Here is a 22,909-nt window from a genome sequence, read left to right as displayed (position 1 = left end):
TATACCAAAAGTTGGGAAATACGGGAAGGTCAAACAAAAGCAGAAGCATTGTTAAAGCAAACCCTCTCTTAAAATCTTTATTCTCTCTTATTATGAAATATTTTTCACCATTTTTTGTGTAAAGAGTGAAAAGCTGAACTAAACGCAGACACCCTGCAGTGAATGACACGCAGCAGTAAAACTGAATGACTAACTAAGACACAAACACTTTCATTCCCACAGCTCACAGATTCAAACGGCTCAGAACAAACCCGGAAAACAAACATGGAATATCGGAGCAGGTGGAAGAACAGCAGAGACGTCCACAGTCCAGTTTGAAGCCCGGATGCTCATAATGCACGCACTGCAAAACTAAAGCTGGCAGTTGTCACAAAAAACAAAGAGCACATGTTAGAACAAGAAGCAGGAGCCACAGCAGCTACGCACCATCCTGACTTCCTGGAGTCCAAACTGCAGAAATCCAAGTTCTGTGTCAAAGTTAGTCCCCAAAATCACACAAAACTGCGCCGAGAACCGACGACTAATCACACCTTGTAGAAGAATTCAAACGCTTAAAGCTTCCTCCTCCTCGGGCAGCACTGACTGCCTCTACCTGAGCGTGTCACGGCTCTGAGACGTGGGCTTTGCCTCCTACATCACAGACAGTGTGTGAAAAAAAAAAACAATATTGTGAAAGCCAGCTGGAATTCTCAATCCAGTAAAAATGAGAGGGTGTGGAAGAGGCTGGCGCAGAGCAGCACACCCTTCCTCATTCTAAAGCGTGCGTGTGAATGGGACGCCTGTTATCTGCTGCCGGCTTCACGAACAAATCATTTAGGTCTGAGAGTCGTGTAGAGGAACCACACGGCTGTGACGGAGGAGCATTTCTCTGGGAGACAAACCCATTTCAACACCCTCACTCTGCTTTCCAGCATTTCCATATTTTCACTGAGCAAACAGCAGCTGAGGCCGCCTCAGGCTCAGTTTTTCCAGTTCATATCCAAACAGAAACAAACCACGGAAAACAAAGTGGAAGTGCGGCTACTTTACCTACTTTAAGGGCCTGAAATCCAGAGTGTGTCGAAACCCGGAGGGATTACTCTCCTTCCACCTTTGCCCGCCATGTATTAGTCCACCAACCGCTGCCCTTCTGTTTACCCAAAGCAGGGACAAATGTCAGGTAGGTGGGGACTGAGCTCCATATCAGTGTGAATTATGCCCCACGTCCTTATCTCTTAGACTGTAATAAAAACACGCGGGAAAGATAACGGAGATCAAAATGAAAGAGCGCAGGACGCCTGAGCTTCAGCTTTTACACACGAGCTAATTAAAGCTTCTTATAGTTAGAAATGAACTGCAATCGTTTCACACACTACATATGAAAAGCCTTATAAATATACATTATACTGTATATTAATGAAGGCATTTATTTTATATGAATCTTATGCATTTAACCCAACGTCATTTATTTACTGAGGGCTTTTATTGTTAGTAATTTTGGCATTTTATGTCCCCCATAGGTTTTAGTCCTCCCACAGACACAAATAGCACAGGAGGACGGGTTTGGCAGGTTTCTGTTTATGGGAAGTAGCTCCGGGCCAATAGGATCCAACAGGATTATATGCATGTCATTTTAAAGGAGAAGCACATTGTTACAGTAACTGTTTTTAAAAACTATGTCCACAAACAACATTCTTCATATTCTTTAAGTCTGTAATAAAATATTTGTCCGGACTGACATCAGGAAAATGATCTATGGAGGAACAAAGTCCCAAATGAACGAATGTGTCATTAAACGCAACAACACCTAATAAGTCACAATCAGAGCTGAGTAATATCTGCATTTATTTGATGATTTTAGCATTTTTGGTCTTCCACAGTAATGAACACACATCCCACTGTGTTTTTGTCACTTCCTGTTTGACTCTATACGACTTGAAAGCAGCTGAGAACATGAAGTCATCAGTTTACTGAGCGCAGAGATCAGAGGGTGTAACACCAGGTCAGATTAATGGCGTCAAGGTTAAACTCAGAGTTGCTACCTGACTTAATCACCATGGTAACTGATACTGAACACATCACTAAGTCGGGAGCAGGCTATGATCAGGATTTTAAAATTGGACTTCCACAGATTCTTTTATTTACAGCATGTTTGAAGTTTGATATAGATCATCTGGTGTGTGTGTGTGTGTGTGTGTGTGTGTGTGTGTGTGTGTGTGTGTGTGTGTGTGTGTGTGTGATGTTAGGCCGTAAACAACCTGTGCAGAAGTCTAAATGTTATTATGCTGGAAACACAGAACACACAGCAGCTCAGTCACTGTTTGTTTTACCTGAAACAAACAGCAGTGACTGTTGCTTTACATGGATCCAGTCTCACAGCTGTAAGCTTCACCTGTCACCAATAAACAGCAGCACTGAGCGCACTCAGACATAAATTCATCCGCTTGAATGTAAATGCTTATTTTACTGCTGCGAGCACGAAATCAGCAGATTAATGATTTTCTGCAACAGTCATCTCTCAGTGTTTTATTTTACCGTTTGATCTTCTCTGTTCTTTAAACGTTTTTGTGACTTTTAATCATCATCTTTTCATCATCACCATCTGCATATGTCTCTGATTGGAGTAAAGCAGCATTTTGTGCAGGACAAAGGTCACGTGACCCACAAGCGTGCATAGATCCTGAATCTGCAAGCCCGGCGTAACAGAGAACGTTAATAACCATCGTGGTATCGAGATCATCTCAGACTCGGAGGCTTTGTTGATCCAGTTTTGTGAACTTTCTTGGTTGTGTATCTCTGATGAGCTGCAAGCTTTCGGTTCAGTCCTAAATCAACATCTCTGAGAAGTTGAGAGACTCCTCGTCCTCTGAGACCACAGTGTCCATCTTTGTCGTGATGTTCATCTATCGTCCACCTGGGCCTTACACAGAGTTTCTGTCTGATTTCTCAGACTTTTTATCTGATTTAGTTCTCAGCTCAGATAAAATAATTATTGTGGGTGATTTTAACATCCATGTAGATGCTAAAAATGACAGCCTCAACATGGCATTTAATCTGTTATTAGACTCAATTGGTTTCTCTCAAAATGTAAAAGAACCCACCCACCACTTTAATCACACTCTAGATCTTGTTTTAAGATATGGCATAGAAACTGAACATTTAACAGTGTTTCCTGAAAACCCTCTCCTGTCTGATCATTTCCTGATAACATTTACATTTACAATAATTGATTACACAGCGGTGGAGAGTAGACTTTATCACAGTAGATGTCTTTCTGAAAGCGCTGTAACTAAGTTTAAGAATATAATCCACCCACTGTTATCATCTTCAATGCCCTGTACCAACACAGAGCAGAGCAGCTATCTGAACACTACTCCAACAGAGGTCGATCATCTTGTTAATAATTTCACCTCCTCACTATGTACGACTCTGGATACTGTAGCTCCTGTGAAAACTAAGGTCTCTAATCAGAAGTACCTGACTCCATGGTATAATTCTCAAACACGTACCCTAAAGCAGATGACTCGTAATCTGGAGAGGAAATGGCGTGTCACAAATTTAGAGGATCATCATTTAGCCTGGAGAAATAGTTTGCTGCTTTATAAGAAAGCCCTCCGCAAAGCCAGAACATCTTACTATTCATCACTGATTGAAGAAAATAAGAACAACACCAGGTTTCTCTTCAGCACTGTAGCCAGGCTGACAAAAAGTCAGAGCTCTTTTGAGCCAACCATCCCTTTAACGTTAACTAGTAATGACTTCATGAACTTCTTCACAAATAAAATTTTTATCATTAGAGAAAAAATTACCAGTAATCATCCCACAGATGTAATATTATCTGCAGCTACTCTTAGTACCATCGATGTTAAGTTAGACTCTTTTTCTCTAATTGATCTTTCTGAGTTAACTTCAATAATTACTTCCTCCAAACCATCAACGTTCGATACTGTCGACCATAATATCCTATTAGAGCGATTAGAACATGCTGTAGGTATTACAGGTACTGCACTGCAGTGGTTTGTATCATATCTATCTAATAGACTCCAGTTTGTGCATGTAAATGGAGAGTCCTCTTCACACACTGAGGTTAATTATGGAGTTCCACAGGGTTCAGTGCTAGGACCAATTCTGTTTACATTATACATGCTTCCCTTAGGCAGCATCATTAGAAGACATAGCATACATTTTCACTGCTATGCAGATGACACCCAGCTCTATCTGTCCATGAAGCCAGATAACACACACTAATTAGTTAAACTGCAGGAATGTCTTAAAGACATAAAGACCTGGATGGCTGCTAACTTTCTGCTTCTTAATTCAGATCAAACTGAGGTTATTGTACTCGGCCCTGAAAAGCCTAAATATGGTATCTAACCAGATTCTTACTCTGGATGGCATTACCTTGGCCTCCAGTAACACTGTGAGGAACCTTGGAGTCATTTTTGACCAGGATATGTCCTTCAACGCACATATTAAACAAATATGTAAGACTGCGTTCTTCCATTTGCGCAACATCTCTAAAATTAGAAATATCCTGTCTCAGAGTGACGCTGAAAAACTAGTTCATGCATTTATTACTTCCAGGCTGGACTACTGCAATTCATTATTATCAGGAAGTCCAAAAAACTCACTGAAAAGCCTTCAGCTAATCCAAAATGCTGCAGCAAGAGTCCTGACAGGGATTAGAAAGAGAGAGCATATTTCTCTGTTTTGGCTTCGCTTCATTGGCTTCAAGTCCAGAATTGAATTCAAAATCCTGCTCCTCACATACAAGGTCTTAAATAATCAGGCCCCATCTTATCTTAATGACCTTGTAGTACCATATCACCCTATTAGAGCACTTTGCTCTCGCTCTGCAGGCCTACTTGTTGTTCCTAGAGTATTTAAATGTAGAATGGGAGGCAGAGCCTTCAGTTTTCAGGTCCCTCTTCTGTAGAACCAGCTTCCAGTTTGGATTCAGGAGACAGACACTATCTCTACTTTTAAGATTAGGCTTCAAACTTTCCTTTTTGCTAAAGCATATAGTTAGGGCTGGACCAGGTGACCCTGAATCCTCCCTTAGTTATGCTGCAATAGACGTAGGCTGCCGGGGATTCCCATGATGCATTGAGTTTTTCCTTTCCAGTCACCTTTCTCACTCACTATGTGTTAATAGACCTCTCTGCATTGAATCATATCTGTTATTAACCTCTGTCTCTCTTCCACAGCATGTCTTTATCCTGTCTTCCTTCTCTCACCCCAACCGGTCGCAGCAGATGGCCCCGCCCCTCCCTGAGCCTGGTTCTGCCGGAGGTTTCTTCCTGTTAAAAGGGAGTTTTTCCTTCCCACTATTGCCAAAGTGCTTGCTCATAGGGGGTCAAATGATTGTTGGGTTTTTCTCTGTATCTATGAAGCGCCTTGAGGCGACTTATGTTGTGATTTGGCGCTATATAAATAAAATTGAATTGAATTGAATTGAATGTTTGGATGCACAGTGTTTCCACGCAGTGCCGCCTTGATGCTCTGAATAACGACCTCACTTCCTTTTCCCACTATCACAGCTGCTGACTCAGCAAATGTTCTGCAGGAAACTGGAGCTGTGTTTTTACCAAGTGAACAATGTCAGCAGGTTGAACTCGTTAGTCAGTCAAATCCAGCCGAGCGCCGTTTGCTGCTTCAATGAAGATAAAATCATAGGAAATCTGACCGCCTAACACGGCTAATGCAGCTAATCTGCTCCGGATGCACTTCTGATCCATTTCTTCCACTTCGCGCGTCTGAACTTGCCGTTTTTATGTTTCCAAAGTCTCAAACTTTCTGACGTCTTGCAGATTTTTAAATAAAACAGTGTCTAACAAAGAAGTGCTGCACAGGTAGATTTGGAGGAAATGCCCTCGCAGAGCCGTCAGTGCTGCCGTTTATTAAACCAACAGTGACGATTTATAAAGACATCTGCTCGTGTTTGAATACGATGACACGGTCAGCTGGCAGCAAACATGATGGCTCATGAAACAATGTGATCAATCAGCTGATCGAGTCACATAAACTCTGAACCATCTTCATGTTTCTGTTTATTTAAAAAGGACTATGAATAGACTTAAATTCAGTGTGTAAATATGTCAGATTTAGCCACTAATTTTCATCTAAATCACAGTTATGGACAAACAATAAAAACTAAGAACCAGGCCTCAAGAAATCAAAAACTAAATAACTGGACCAGTAAAGTAATGCAAACAGAGCTGAAGCTGAAACCACGACACATAATCTCTTCTCTGCTTTCATCTGGACCTCATGGACGAGGCGCCCGAGAAACAAACCAGAAAATCTCAAAACGGCTAAAAATAAAAATCTGAAAAAAAAAAAAAAGCAGATTTGACAACATCTGGAGTGAAAGTGTAGAAGATCACTCTCCTGTGAGAGACGGCAGAGGTCCTAATGATCTGACTCCCAGATTTTCCATCGATCACCAGGATGTTCCACATGTTCTAACTGATGAGACAAAAAAACTAAACACTAAAACCTTCATTCCAGCTCTGAAGCATCTCTGAGCTCAAACTACACAGAGAGGATTAACTGATGATCCAAAGGAAGCAACAAGAACAAACCCCTGACCTATGAGCCGACAGCTGACCGATCAATATCACCCAGAATCCGAGTGATTGTCAGCAGCTAAGAGTTTCTGCACTCACAGAGTTCAATAAAGACGTGAAGTTAAATTCATTTTGTGTATTTGTTTAATATTGATCTGCTTCTCCTCTCAGGGTGGAATATAAGCTGCTCTGACGTTATGCACACGTAGGTATGCATCTGTAATCTCTGATGATTAACTCAGACCCACCTTGGAGTGTTTGGAGGGTGACATCGGGCTTCCCGGCGCTGCGTTCATGTCGAGGCTGATCACGGACGTCCAGTCAGACTCGGTCTGGTAGCTGAACTCTGTGGAAACGCTCATCTGGTCGGGGTCGAGGCTCCTGGTGCACAGAGGCAGGAAACAGAGGGGAGAGGATGTTATGTCACCGACCTTTGTTTCTGCTCTCATTGTGCTTGTGCGTGTGTCTGTGTTCATTAAAACACACACTTCACAACAGAAAAACACAACAACGTCCCAGGAGATGAACCACTAAGCAAAGCACATCCTCAAATCCTCCAATCTGAACCCCAAACTCAGCAGTTAGCTGAAGTAAACACAAACATGCCGCAGTGATAGAAACACCATCACGTCCTGCTGTCCTCCACCTGAAACACACAACACCACAGAAACATGAACAGCTGTGCACAGCAGCTGCACTTTCTCTCTTTCCCATTATCACTGGTAAGATTTCCAATTACTCTGAAAAATGATGGACTTTAAAAACATGAAGGATTAAAATTAATTTCCCGTCTAAAAGTCAAAGTTCTGCTTAAAACCTCACGATGACTACATCTGTCATTATAATGACAGCTCTCCTGCTAACACACTACAGATAAAGCACCATACCAGACCAGCATGTATGCATGTTATTTAATGTCCTCAAGTGCAAACACACACCCATGCACGCGCACACACACCCATGCAAACACACGTGCTGCTTCACGTCAAAGCTGCTGTGTTGGTTTTCTTCTCACACCTCTGATTGTTTTAGAGGTTAAACAAACGAACAGGCGAGCCAGAAAAATGACACCTGACGAGGAACGCTCGCTCCCTGCATGCACGCCGCTCAGACCGAGCAATTAGAGCGCCGCAGAGGATTGTAGAGCACGTGTGAGGCATGAGGAGATGTAAGTACTTCAAGGAGGAGCGGTTTCATGCAGCGTTTACAGACTGAACGCTGCTGCAGTCGTGCAGGACGTCAGCAGGCCTCCATGTGTTGTGCTCGTCTTCATTTAGAGTTTGACTCCATCATCAGAGTGCAACACAAAGGCAGTTAAACTGTTCCTAACTGGACAGTGAGGCAGAAACCATTGTGTGCGCTCTCTTTATCCCTGCTGAGTTTTCTCTAGCTTTGCTTTTTGCTGCTGACAGCATGAGACGCTACCTGCAGCCTCTCAGGTGGAACAGGCGAGGACATCCATGGGTGTCATCATGAGGTTTGCTGTGTCTCTGAGCACAGTCTGCAGAGTGAGGAGGAGATGCCAGGAGACAGCTCATCATACGGGGGGGACCTGGAAAGGACCTCCTCCATCAGCAGGATCATGCTGATGGAGGATGGTATGTGCTCCTTTGTGTGAGGAGGAACGGGATGAGCCTTCAGCTGCTCCCTCATGTGACTCCCAAAGTCTCGTCTAACACTTAAGTTCAGCTCTAGATCAGTGAAAGAACGTCTGGTCGACATCATCTGACCACAACAATCTTTCTGTACCTGCAGCTGTCCTGAGCTCACAACTGCTTTTTAAATTAATCTGTTCATTTCTTCACTGAATCAAACTGAGTTTGACACTCTGTGCTTTAGCTGCCCAAAGGTGTTACCAAGATGGCTGCTAAGTGATGAAATAAACTTCTAGAAGACAGCTGGCTTAAAGTGGGAGGAGCTTGTTTCAGACAGAGGATGTACTAAGGGGCAATACCAAAGCCCAGTATAAGATAAAGAAGGATTATTTTGAACTGTGACTCATGCAAAGCTGCTCTGGTTGAGTCCAAGTGTAAAAACATGGAGCTGGAAATGAGCAGTACAATAACGAATGACAACAACTGTTCATAAAGTTGCTACACTGCGAGGTTTCAAACACAAACAGCAGGACACGAGTGGCTGTAATACCTTCTTAACCCACAAGGAGGCAGAGTTTGACTGTTGCTTGCTGCAGGAACTCACATCAGGTAACGTGACTCAGTTTGTTGTCTGTCGGCCAGATTGTGCAGTTACCTCTGACTGTATCGTGACCTCGTCGTCATGTACAGACTCCTGTCTTTGTAAATAAAGTTAAAATGAATCATGCAGCTGTGCAGGTGGGACTCGTCTGTGCTTCACACTCTGATCCACCATGTTTATTTCTTTGTGGTGTGAAACCTGATAAAACAGGCTGATAGCGCTCCTTGATAAGCGCCAGGTGATGTTACATGTGTCTGATGAAGACAATCTGTTCACTCTGATCCAAACTCCTGTTGTGAGGAGCTTTCTATTGATAAACCTTAGAAAGGTTTAAGGTAGTTGGGGGGGAAACGGATGAATCATTGAAAAACCTGCAAAAACTTTATTTCACCACAAACTGTCCAAACCAATCAGCACGTTCTTCTGCCAGGAAATATTTTCATTTTTATAAAGTTTCACTGAAAGGTCACCGACTTGTTATTTTGTGATTGGACACGTGTGAGACTGACCGGCCGGTCACCGGTCGGGCCGAGAACACTGGAAATCGTCTGATTCCGGTCCCTGGCCGATCGATCGGTGCATCACTATTAAAAATAAGAGCTGTTACAAAGATGGCTGACGAGAATAACAAACAAGGCAAAACGTCTTCTGAGTAAAATGTCCAGGTAAGACTTCACAGCCTTACTGAGATTCCTTTGAACAGTCTCGCCTCAGCCTGTCTGGGGTTTCCTCATTTTTCCTGAAATGTCTCAACATCTCATCAACAGACAAGCATCGACGTGCCGCCTCCAATCAGCCTTTTGGGAACCGAATCCTCGAGTGTGATCGTGCCGGCACATGTGGACGGAGAGAGGAAGCAGCATCTCTGCAGCCCCTCTGTGCTCGCCTCCAGCACGAGAGCTGATTTAAAACGTGGAGCGGTGGGATTTCACTCACTGGCTGTCATGTCGTCACTGCGGCAGCAGATAGATGTGCCCTGCAGTGATGCGACATGTACATACTTGGAGGTGGTTTCACCAGAACAGGAGGGTTGTTCACGGTCTCTGCACTCTGTCAGAGAAGGAAACCTTCAGGGGGAAAACAGAAGCAGGTCAAATATTTGTCCTCTCCATAAATAGATTCATACAGGGAGTGCAGAATTATTGGGGAAATGAGTATTTTGTCCACATCATCCTCTTCATGCATGTTGTCTTACTCCAAGCTGTATAGGCTCGAAAGCCTACTACCAATTAAGCATATTAGGTGATGTGCATCTCTGTAATGAGAAGGGGTGTGGTCTAATGACATCAACACCCTATATCAGGTGTGCAGAATTATTAGGCAACGTCCTTTCCTTTGGCAAAACGGGTCAAAAGAAGGACTTGACAGGCTCAGAAAAGTCAAAAATAGTGAGATATCTTGCAGAGGGATGCAGCAGTCTCAAAATTGCAAAGCTTCTGAAGCGTGATCATCGAACAATCAAGCGTTTCATTCAAAATAGTCAACAGGGTCGCAAGAAGCGTGTGGAAAAACCAAGGCGCAAAATAACTGCCCATGAACTGAGAAAAGTCAAGCGTGCAGCTGCCAAGATGCCACTTGCCACCAGTTTGGCCATATTTCAGAGCTGCAACATCACTGGAGGGCCCAAAAGCACAAGGTGTGCAATACTCAGAGACATGGCCAAGGTAAGAAAGGCTGAACGACGACCACCACTGAACAAGACACACAAGCTGAAACGTCAAGACTGGGCCAAGAAATATCTCAAGACTGATTTTTCTAAGGTTTTATGGACTGATGAAATGAGAGTGAGTCTTGATGGGCCAGATGGATGGGCCCGTGGCTGGATTGGTAAAGGGCAGAGAGCTCCAGTCCGACTCAGACGCCAGCAAGGTGGAGGTGGAGTACTGGTTTGGGCTGGTATCATCAAAGATGAGCTTGTGGGGCCTTTTCGGGTTGAGGATGGAGTCAAGCTCAACTCCCAGTCCTACTGCCAGTTTCTGGAAGACACCTTCTTCAAGCAGTGGTACAGGAAGAAGTCTGCATCCTTCAAGAAAAACATGATTTTCATGCAGGACAATGCTCCATCACACGCGTCCAAGTACTCCACAGCGTGGCTGGCAAGAAAGGGTATAAAAGAAGAAAAACTAATGACATGGCCACCTTGTTCACCTGATCTGAACCCCATTGAGAACCTGTGGTCCATCATCAAATGTGAGATTTACAAGGAGGGAAAACAGTACACCTCTCTGAACAGTGTCTGGGAGGCTGTGGTTGCTGCTGCACGCAATGTTGATGGTGAACAGATCAAAACACTGACAGAATCCATGGATGGCAGGCTTTTGAGTGTCCTTGCAAAGAAAGGTGGCTATATTGGTCGCTGATTTGTTTTTGTTTTGTTTTTGAATGTCAGAAATAGGGATGGGTATCGTTTAGGTTTTATCCGATACCGGTGCCAAATCGGTACTTTTGAAACGGTGCCGGTGCTCAAACGGTGCTCAAACCGGTGCTTAAAGAATGGAGAACACAAAATTGGTCCAAAAACCTCTCATATTCAGCTGTTTTTTTGTAAAAAGATAACAATGTTAGCCTTTTCTGCAGCTATGGGGCATATATGGTATCACTCTTAGCTGGAAGCAGTGCTTAAACAATGGAAAAAATACAAACTTTATCCAAAAACCTCTTGTTTCCCTCTTTTTCTTTGGTCATTTTAGCCTTTTTGGCCAGGGTGAGGGGAGCATCTGCCATCAAACAAGAAGACAGCCGCATGTAGCTATGATGATGTTTGCTAGTTCACCTTACATGCATTAATGTAATAACGTGGTTAGCCTACTCAACGTAAATTACACACGAACAACATTAAGCTACTCACGCAGAGAAGAACGGCTGCTGCTGTCGTCAAATACGGTGCATTTCTCGGCTTTTAAAAAAAAAAAAACCGCTATGCGTCGCCAGGTGTTTCATCGGATCTGAGGTGTTACTTCCTTTGACAGTATCACAGTATCAGCTTAAAGCACTTGTTGCAGGCTGCTGAGTTTGCATATTTTGCTGTGAAGTACAGCCAGACTTTTGACCGCTTCGCCTTGGGCATTTTTAATCTGTAGCTCTGCATAAAAGAACGTACGTACCTGGACCCGCCTACTATCCTCGGAAACGTAAAATGATTGGCTAGAAGTGTATCACAGCTCAGGAAAAAAAAGCACCGAAATAAAGCACCGAAATGTGCGCTGCTTTTCGGTCTGGTTACTACCGTTTATGTCAGAACCGGTGCCATCATGGCACCGGACACCGGTACCCATCCCTAGTCAGAAATGTATATTTGTGAATGTGGAGATGTTATATTGGTTTCACTGGTAAAAATAAATAATTGAAATGGGTATATATTTGTTTTTTGTTAAGTTGCCTAATAATTATGCACAGTAATAGTCACCTGCACACACAGATATCCCCCTAAAATAGCTAAAACTAAAAACAAACTAAAAACTACTTCCAAAAACATTCAGCTTTGATATTAATGAGTTTTTTGGGTTCATTGAGAACATGGTTGTTGTTCAATAATAAAATTATTCCTCAAAAATACAACTTGCCTAATAATTCTGCACTCCCTGTATGATGAGCAAAGCTGTCATGCAGCGGCTGCATGACAGCTTTGCTAACAACACTTTGCATGTTCCTCAAACATATTTATGTATTGAGACAGTTTGATTTGTCCATGTAAAGGATCTTCGTTTTCTACAGCGTGGAAGCTCGCTCTGCAGATGTGCTCCTGTTTCTGCTGAACTTCAGTCGAATTAAACCAAAATGACTCCATAAACAAAAACAGGTCACATGACTGAGTTCAGAGACAGCTTTGTGTGTCCTGCACATTCTGCAGCCTGCTGCGAGTCCAACACCACCTCCTGCCTGTATTTCCACACAGCTGGAAAAATCTGTGAACAGATGTCAGAGAACAAAGAACCCTCACACAGAGGGGAAACTGTGAGATGTGCATCCTTACTTTAAAAAAAGTGAGTGTAACCTCTGACGCTGTTAAGGATGACTTGAGGGTGAAAATGCGTCTCCCACACTGTCAGCGATCGGCACAAACCAGCCCCGACTTGTGTGAATCTTCTCTTTGTTGCAGCAGACAAAGATCTACTGTTACTGATGTTAAAAAACAATGTGTGCTGTTATGATTTTAATACACCAAGGCAACAGATGTCAGTGTGTCAGGGTTAGAATTCACAGATTTTATTAACAGCAGAAATTAAACAGCAGGCGGGTGGAGGTCGAGCGGGTGTAGAAAGGCTTCATTCTTCAAACCAACGCCCCCCCCGACCCACGAGGAGGGTTTTTTAGGAGAAGGAGTATAATTATTGACTTTCATCAGCACAGGAAATGCAAACATGCTTATTTTAAATGATTATTTTTAAAGTTTAATTACTTATCAAGAATGATCTATTCTTGTTCTATAAACTTCAGGTTAAATTTTACATGCGCACAGACTCCGATACTGTGAAAGACGCTTTTTGTAGTCAACCTCTGCAAATTTCAACTGAAACTGTCACCAGCAGGGGGCAGCGTTTCTCCAGTACATGTCTGAGATGTTTTCAGACTGCTGCTGTTTAACTCCTGATATTTACTTTTAACTTCATCTTTTTCTTGAGAGGCTCTGCTTTTCATCATTTTAAATAAAATCTCTTCTTTTTGCTTGTTAAATAAAAGTTAGATTGGCTCACAGCACCATCTCCTGGTACAATCTGGTATTACATGGAAGTACAGCATGGACCTTGTTCAGCTTTAGTTGACGTCTCCTCAACGCACGGATGTTTTGGATATGATTTTTTAAAGGATGTTTTGATAGACTTTGTTAATCATATATAATAAATTTTTAAATTATTTTTTTGTTTAATTGAGTTAATTTAGTCGTGTTGCAATTATTCACCAAAACTTTGATACTGATGTATGTTTCATGTCTGCACCTCTTTAAAACAGCTGTATTTTAACACAAGCCATGATATTTATCTAAAAATAGTTTACTCATTAAAAATTAGTATATCATTATAAAATATTTAATAATTTTCCTTTTTAGGTTATGCTTTTCGTCACACTGACAATAAGCTGCATTTACCACATAAAAAAAATGCTGCACTGCATTTTTAAGCTAATTTTATGACAGAGCAAGTCAGAAGTTGTGGCTTTCTGAACTCTTCGGCGGTGTGATAAAGTTTCATCTTTTTCTGAGTTCCTTCTATGGAAAGGGGAGAAACAGAAAGACGTCCGTAGACGCTTTTATTATTATGTGTTTCCTCCTTCCTTTCCAAAGTCAACATGTCAGCATTATTAGCAGCGTGTTCTCGTCGTACTGACAGTTTTTCTTCCAAAGAGGAAGTGTTCTCTGTATTTTATTCCTGTGCAGGACGGAGATGCACGGGTGAAAACAGGATTCGTTTTCCAAACATGGAACATGTCTGCACTTTAAAATGCTCGAATGCGTTCACAAACAATTGGCCTGGTTTTGCCTGCACGCCACGGCAGCAGTGGAAGCAGAGCGGCTGCAGCTTACTGGCTGCTGCAGACCCGCCCCGTGTCTGGCAAACATTCAGCCTGCAGCGGTCGTTCCAGGCACTCCCTAAACGCTCAGCCAATTTCACAAACAACAGCTGGTTTGGGTTCTCAGAGCAAAGCGCCTGTTTGTATTTCTATACAGCACTTTGGGTTCGTCTATCAGCTTTTAACATGAATTATTCTGAGCAAACAGAAGCACAGCAGAGGGCGGCTCTTTCGCCACACTTTAGCTGAGTATTCAGCTCAAAGTTTCTATTGGGCAACTTCACCCTGGAGAAAGGCTCCAGCCCAGCTCTCGTCTCCACTGTGGCCTGTATTCTTTCACTTTTTGTCCATCTTCCATCAGCAGCTCCCGGTGACTCATTAAAGCCCTCGTACAGCAAACAGAGGCTGAGTCAGCCGCTGAATCCTGTCCATCCCTTGTTTAGTTTATTCAGTAGCTGCTGCTGGTTTGATTCGTATTTCTTAACATTACAGATATTAATCTCTGCTGTGGATTCATTTTACTCTGCTAGTTTGGTGGGAGTTTGTGCATGCATGTGCCTGTGTTATGTACTCAGAGTTACTGAAGCTTCGACATGCATGAAAGGCAGATTTCACCTTTTTCACAGTCAGAATTTATTCTGTGTCTGAGCTTTCGTAACGCTGCAGCAGAGCGATAAGAGAAAGGGAGGTTCCAGCTGGAACTGTTTTGGGGAAGGGCAGCCTCATCTCATGTTTGCAGTTGCTACGGACACTTTATTAGGTACACCTCTAGTATCAGTTAAAGCCCTTTTTGCCTTCAGATCTGCCCCATTTCTTCATGGCACAGATTCAACAAAGTGCTGGAAACATTCCTCGGAGATTTTGGTCCATGTTGACATGACATCATCACACAGCTGCTGCTGATTTGACAGCTGCATGGTGAGAATCTCCTGTTCCCCCACATCCCAAAGGTTCAGAGATAAGAAACCAGTTTGAGATGATGTGAGCTTTGGGACAGTGAGCATTATCCTGCTGGAAACAGCCATCAGCAGATGGTACACTGTGGTTATAAAGGGATGGACATGGTCAGCAACAACACTCAGGTAGGCTGCAGAGATTAAACTGAGCCATCATCCTCCACATCATTGCACAACCTTCAGCAACCTGAACTATTGAAACAAGGCAGGATGGATCCATCACATCATTTATATAAACTTTACCATTCAAACGTTTCTGCAGACAGAAACTCAGCACACAACATTTTTCAGACCTTCCATCGCCCAGTCTGGGTTTGTTATACCCTCAGTGGTACCCAGTGCAGTCGTCTGCTGCTGCAGCCCATAATGTTTGATGTGTTGTGCGAGTGGTTAACGAGTGGTTATCTGTTCCTGTTGCCTTCCTATCAGCTCAAAGCAGTCTGCCCATTCTCATCTGACTGCTGACGTCAACAAGGAAGGTTTTCCTCAGAACTGCTGCTCACCGAATAGGTCAAAGGTCATCTTCACCATGCCTTCATGCCTCTACGCACTGAGTTGTTGCCATGTGACTGGCTGATTAGATATTTGTGCAAACAAGTAGTTAAACAGGCGTACCTGTGTACCTGTGAGTGTATCCTGCCCTCTCAATCAAACATGACATAGATTTTGTGCAGTAGTACAAAATGATCTCAAATGTGCTGGAAACAGCTTCTTTTACAGTCCTGGGGCGTGCGGCACGAGAGCACGCTTCACTTAAGCCTTTGTGTTCATGAACGGGGTCACACAAGTCCAACAGCAAATGTGTCACAGGACGGAGGACGGTCATATTTACTCCAGTTTCACACAACACAAAACAGGGCAACAATGTTGTGTTTGTGCTGGAGTTACACTCAGCCAACCTGAGAGCCTTTCAACACACAGCACACACAAGCTGTGACAGAAAGAGACAAAAACACACACGGCATCATTCAGCCTCCTTAAAATAATCCATTCTCCAGAATCACACAAACAATGAATGTTTTCAGTATTCGACTAATCCAATCTCAGAGGCTAATCGCTCATGTTAACAACAATAATGGCTGCAGGTACACAAACACAGACACACGCTGAAAATAAAAGCAAAGCTTCCACTCCATCCCACATTACAAACCTAAACATCCTCCACACAATATTACATTTACACCAATAATCCTCCTGGTTTATCGAGCCATTATAACATTATCAACACCTTGAACAAAGGAGTGTGAAGCTGATGCTGGTTCACAGAAGCAGGTTGTGTTGATGGTGAAGATGCATTTCCAGATTTACCAGTTGCAGCTGTTGTTGTTCTTCTGTAATCCAGTTATTATTGAAGCTGGAACTTTGGCAGCAGGCGTGTTTCCAGCTTATCAGATGACTTTGTAACAATCTGAGCTGGTTTTGTCATGTAGCAGCGCACTTTGCAACAATATGCACACAAAATCCAGTAATTTGGATTTATTTACAGTCAGACGGGCACTTCCACCTGGAATGTGCTGATTCCTAGAATCCGAAGATTTTGGAGGATGTAAACAAAAAGTGTTGCTGTAGAGGCAGAAAGTTCAGTCGCATGTTTTTAGCTTGAATCTGTTCATGTTCCATCAACAATAACAGCACGCCGAATTAGCTGCTAGCAATTCCTACATGACTGAACTTGTGGATACTAGATTACTTTGTGATTGAGTCGAGGAGCACTGCAGTAAATAAATATATTTAGAAATTCCACTAGTCTCATAAGCTTCACTAGACTGATCCAGAGATGCTGTATCGAGGTGAGGGATTGTAGCATATACTCTTTAACAGGCTGCTGAGCTCAGCGAGCTGTGAAACATGGAAAATGATATTAACACAGTCTTTTCCTTCAATGGCCTCGAGAGCATCATCATGCACAATCACAAGAACCTGCTCAGGTGCATTTCCTGCTTCCAAGGATATCACACTTCCACTGACTGAGTTTTAACCGAGTTATCGTTTCACAGTTTCTGGCCATCCAGCTCTAAAGCTGTGAAAACACCAACATGCTGACAGCAACAGGAAAATATTTATGGTCGGAGAACAATGGCCTCACATCTCCCTTTGATGAGAACAATTCATTCTGACTTCTTCTGTCTATCACACCTCCACCTCTTCACTTGCATTAAACCATTATCATCTGCAGCATACCAGAAAATGTTGTTTTGTTGCACACAGGCGTGGTGATGTAGTCTAATCAAAACAGCGACTGAACAGAGACATGGAGGACCCGTCCAGTATCCTTTACAAAACTGGTTTTGTGTCAGTGCTTACGCAAAATAAACAAACTTGAGCTCTTACTTTTAACCACAGATGCTCCTCCAAGGGAAAAGGCAGCGATCTGTAGCTCTGCATTCAGCTCTCAGGTTTAACACGTTTAAGACGAGCAGTCACAGTGGAAACAACCAGAAGAGCTGAAAAAGCTTAAACAGACTGAAAGCTGTCGGAACGAAAAGTGTCTACAAAGAGAAGCCAACATAGCAGTTTCTCAGGGTTGCATTCTTCTGAATGTCCAGCAGGGGGCGACTCCTGTGGTTGTGGCTCTGTTTCTTTGCTTTCTTGAAAAGTTGAGAAAAGACAGACTTTTCAAACGCCACCACAGCTGTCAGCTTTCACTCAAACACTCGAGCGCTACCGTTAACCAATCAAATCGCTTCCTGCAAACATCCAGAATGAGTGAGGTGGGCACTCGTTTGGTTTAGCATCAAAATGCAGGAGAAGCTGATCGTTGTGGCAAGTAATCCTGTCAAAGGTGGACATCACCACCGTGAGGTTCCCCACTGGTCTCTGGGTGATCGTCTTTTCTGAAAGCCAGAATCACCAAACTTAAGGGAACGGGCTTCATGTTTTCTTCAATATGACCAGAAATGAGTGACTGAGCCCAAAACTGATCAGGAAACTGTTCACAGAGGTCAGAGCTGAGGGTCATTTTACCACAGACGTCTGCAGAACCACTGTGTTTGCAGCCACGCTCTTTAAATCAAACAAAACGTGCAGAGAACAAGAACATCATGCTGACCTGGACAAGAAGATGAGCCTTCATTTTCCTGACCGCACCTCAAATGTGTGATAATATTTCAGTACAGCCCCGGAAATGTAATAGTTCTCAATCTGCTGGTGAACCAATTCAGTCTTTGTAGAGCAGATTCGCTACGGCAGCTCTTTACCATCGAGGTTGGTAATAAAACGTTTCCACCTGTTGTGCAGACCAGTGGCCAAAAAGATACTCAAGCAAAGGAATTAAAGAGTCAATAAATGTGTCTCTGAGCTCTTCTTCTATCATGTAAAAACATGTAATGTGGATCAAACGGCTGTTCCTCCCTCTCAGCTGTGTCAGTTAAAATAAAGATCCTATATCGCTCATGAACAATAGAGTTTGGCAGCAGGACAAGAGACGTTTCTCAGAACCTTCTGCATTATTAGGCCAGAACAAAGGTTACAATATCCGCCTAATTGGCTCGTCAAAAAGTGGTTAAGAAGGTGGTTTTATGTCAAGACAAATCATGTTTTATGGAGCTCCTCAGAAGCCCGAACAACATGACAGAGGTGACTTTCTACGAGCAGAAACAGGACGTATTACTCAACGTTCAAAACCTGTTTCAGGCCCCACGTTTCACTGCCTGCTCCCTGCAGCGACGTCCTCGACATACGAGCTGATTCTTTTGTTTTCAGCTAACCCGAGTCATCGCCTCATCACCCTCTTCCTCCCAATCAATCTGCACTATCAGAACTGGGTCAAAGATTAGCTCAGTCAGCATGTAAGGAAGCAGAAATCAATACGTTCATTACGAAAAGACAACAACTGTAGAGATGACTGCAGAAAAATCCACGTGTCATTACATCATTTGCTGATGGCTCCAATCAATACTGTCTAACATCACATATAAGTCAGTTCTACCATTGATGCTTCAGAATACAAGCAGCATTTAACCATGCAATCTAAACCAATATAAACATTTTATAATGTGAACAGGTTGTTGTGCACCAGTCGCAGTGACAGAGTGTTTCCTGCTGTGTCTCGTCAGTGTTATATGAATGAACAGGTGTGGACAGGTGTGCTGCATGCATTCAGCTGCGAGCTGAAACTCAGGTCTGAGCCTCCAAATCTTGTTTTCTTTTCTGTTTTTTAACTTTTTGCACAGAATAATGACCAAATAGAAGCTTTAAAAAAACCGTGAGATTTAATCAGATTTTATTTATTCAACTTGTCTCATTTAAAAATGAACCCAAAATTAAGTTGGTACGATAAATGTCCAGTAACAAAACAAAAACCTATTAAAAGTTCACAGAAGGGAGAAGCCTGAAAAGGTTCAACTGTAGCCGAATACACGAGACAAAAACCTGTAAGTTACTGTACTGTAGTTTACTGTTAGTGTAAATGTGGTTTAATACAGAGCAGAAATATCAGTGTTGACAGACAGTCAATAGGAATAACAGGAATATTCTGGATATTTGGACTAGTGCTGGGCCATATCCTGCTGTTCACAGTAACACCGGTTTAATGTTGGGCAACGATAAGAAAATGAAATATAGCGATAGAATATGGGTAAAACGCACATGCGCAGTGCCTTTGTTTTCATACGCACATGGCGGAAAAAGCATGGCGGCGACGGAGAATGAGAAGGGTGAAAGCGGATCGTTGAATGAAACGATGAACCAGAACTGGTTTGTAAAAATGCTGCAGCTTCAGTGGTGTGGAACTGGTTTAGCTTTCGTCCGTCAGATACACAACAAAGCACTATTTTTGGTAGAGCATGCTAGCGGGCCGACGTTATTACCGTGTTGTTTGGAAAATACGGCACACATAAAATCAATCCTTTGATTTTTCTGAAAATCGAAAGTGCCCCTTATAATCCCGTGTGCCTTATGTATGAACTCTGGTTGTGTTTACTGACCTCAAAACTATTTTATGTACACGGCGCTCAAAAATCTGTCAAATGTTTTAGTACGACTTTGCTAAGCTACGAAGCCGCACCGCTTGATGGATTGTCGGAGCATTACGGCTATCATAGGCAGGACCCTCGCGGAGTGATACGTACTGTGCTTCAACATAATATTACCGTATTGTGTGTGTATAACCTGTTTTTAAGTTATACATGGTTATGCTGAGGATATGTCGGCCAGTTTCCACTGGAAATGCCTTTTGGTTAAACTGTCAGCAACGAATTTGCATTTGCACTGTTAAATTTTTATATAACTTTAATGCACATAAAAAACAGCTGCTTGTTTAAGTGAAAATACATTGATGGGGTTTTTTGCACTAATAAAGTTGTGGAGTTGTAAAGTATTTTGTCTTGTGTCAATTACATCATCAGTTATATTGTTATTGCAAATTTTCAAATGTATATCGTGATAACTATTTTGGTCATATCGCCCTGCTCTGTTTGGGTACAGGACTGCATATTTATTTATGAGTGATAATTTAGAGCTTTATGAACTTTTTCCCCACTTTAAGATTTGCTTCAGTCAAATTAAATCGGGGGTAATAAAATGCAGTATAAGAAAAACATGCAAATGCTGGAGTCTGAATTATGGTACAATAATTGAAAAGGGCTGAAAATTCAACCATGTAGACGCTTTTCAGCTGGAGAGACGGTTCAAGCTTCACTCGTCTGTGACCTCTGACCTTACTAGAAAGAAAAAAAAAAGTCCCTGATTTAGCCTCTGACAGCATCGACTGATCACCTGTGAGCTCTTGATTCTTCCTCCTTTAGAGGAAATATTTTCTCATCCAAAGTGAGAATTGTAATATTCAAAGCAGATGGAAATCCCCTCTCAGCAAATATGTGATTTATTATCACTATCGATAAAACCTGAAGAGACATGACTGCAGTACATGTGATGGGAACACATCCAAAAGCCTTTCACATGATTCACTCACAACCAGCAAACTCTGCAGAAGTCTGACAGATTCATTTCCAGGGAACCACCAATGATCATCTGCACACTGATCGAGTGCTCGCTGCGGCCTTCAGCACAGCTGCTACCACGACCGCTGTACTGCACTGACCCAATGCTGTTGTCGTCCTTGGATGAAGGACGACAACAGCATGAAACTATTTCTAACATCACTGAAGAAAAAAGACGAGAAACTAATCAGACTTCACCCCAAACTGATTCTTTGAGGTGAGTAACCCTGCGTCCACAGCAGCAGTTTTAGTTTCTGTGTTCGCTGGGGGTGTGGCCTAACACTACCTGCTGATACAGCAATTTTGTGAAACTTAAAACTCAGAACCGAGATGTACCGACTAATCCACAAATCACGCTCTCACCTTTCTCGTGTACACCTGAGGGTTTACACATCGTAAAATCTGAGGTTCAGATGGTTTTACTACAAGTCAGAATGATAGTCTGACGTTTCTAATCTGGATTACCTTCCTCTAGAAAAAAAACAAAAAAAACCCCACACATTACAGCCTTTAAGTTTAATCGATACCTCTGCAGGGAATCTATGGACCTACGATTTTCTCTCTTCCAGTTAGTCTGAAAAATAACAGCAAAAGGAGGAGCAGGAAGTGACAGTGAACAGACTGTGCCATGTGTAGAGAGAAAAACTAAATCCAAACTAGAAATGCAGCAAATCAACAGGAATAAGGAAACGCTGAGCTCAAACTTCTGATTTTCCAACTTTAAAACAAAAGATTTGGCTTTATTTTCTTACATCACAGGTTATCTTGGCTGTTAATGTCAAATCTGCTGATGTACATCAATGAAATAACAGTAAAACACTCAGCCGAGTATTTCTGGAGCCAACGAGCAAACAAAGCAGCATTTAAAGATGTAGTCAGCTTTCAGAGCACATCTCTCCTGTGCACGAGTCATGAGGTGGTGACTCAGTCATGTTTGATAAAGATCTTTAGTCCCAGTAAATCAATCAGATTTATGAGAAGCATCTTTATCCTCAGAAACAACAACAAACATCAGAATCATCTCAGTGACGATGAATTCAACACAGAAAAAACAAACTCGTTTCCCAGAAAGATTAGTCGTCATTACAAAACTACACAAACTGATGAGTCACAAAATTTCACCTCGATCTACAAGCAGCTACGAGTGTGTGCATCGGCCTGGTTTACTTGTTAAATCCTGCACTGAGACCACAGGGCTCGCTCACTCTGGTGTCAAACCTCCACGCCCTCACATCAAGCTGTGCGCTCAGTGCGAGCGGCTCCCACTGAAGGGCGTGACGCCTTCATCCAGTCTGCACGATCAGATCGCCTCAGGACGCTGCGAGCATGAAACTCCACACAGACAAATGTACAGATCAGATTTTAGAGATAACTCAGCGACTGTTGATTCTGTTTATAGGCTCAATTCTTTCTGATTCCTGATGCTTTTCCAGGATCTAGATCTTGTCTTTTTATATCTGCAGAGATAAAAGAAGGTTTATTCCTTCAAAACTGTTCCTTTACATTTAAGGAAACATCAAACTTAAACTTTGCTTTTCTGACTCCATCAGAACTCATCTGCTTTCAGTGTGTTTGGAGTTTTTACTTCTCTGGTTTGTAGAAACGACTGAGAACAAAAAAAGAAACGTTTTCTGTCTGGCAGGTGTAAAACGCCTCCGCACGTCGAATCCATTTAGTAAGTTTTGGTTACGCTTTGTTTTAAAAAGGAGGCGGGTCTAGTTTCACAGCCAGATACGCCAATTTGTCACATCCAGAGTGACAA

The 22,909-nt window shown here is 42.6% G+C and overlaps 1 protein-coding gene across 2 annotated transcripts in view; it reads right to left on the bottom strand.

The window, feature by feature from the left end:
• The window catches only part of LOC113012493 (microtubule-associated protein futsch-like), a 48,501-nt gene that overhangs the window by 21,665 nt on the left and 3,927 nt on the right, over positions 1 to 22,909 (bottom strand). For both annotated transcript variants that reach the window (XM_026152743.1, XM_026152742.1), the window contains exon 2: positions 6,797 to 6,929. In XM_026152743.1, the coding sequence (XP_026008528.1) occupies positions 6,797 to 6,929 (133 nt within the window). The remainder of the gene's footprint in view (positions 1 to 6,796; positions 6,930 to 22,909) is intronic.

This window comes from Astatotilapia calliptera, chromosome 19, assembly GCF_900246225.1.
Source record: "Astatotilapia calliptera chromosome 19, fAstCal1.2, whole genome shotgun sequence".
NCBI classification, from domain to species: Eukaryota; Metazoa; Chordata; class Actinopteri; order Cichliformes; family Cichlidae; genus Astatotilapia; species Astatotilapia calliptera.
The sequence above is the reverse complement of the archived record's forward strand: the minus strand, read 5'-3'. Positions and strand labels throughout refer to the sequence as shown.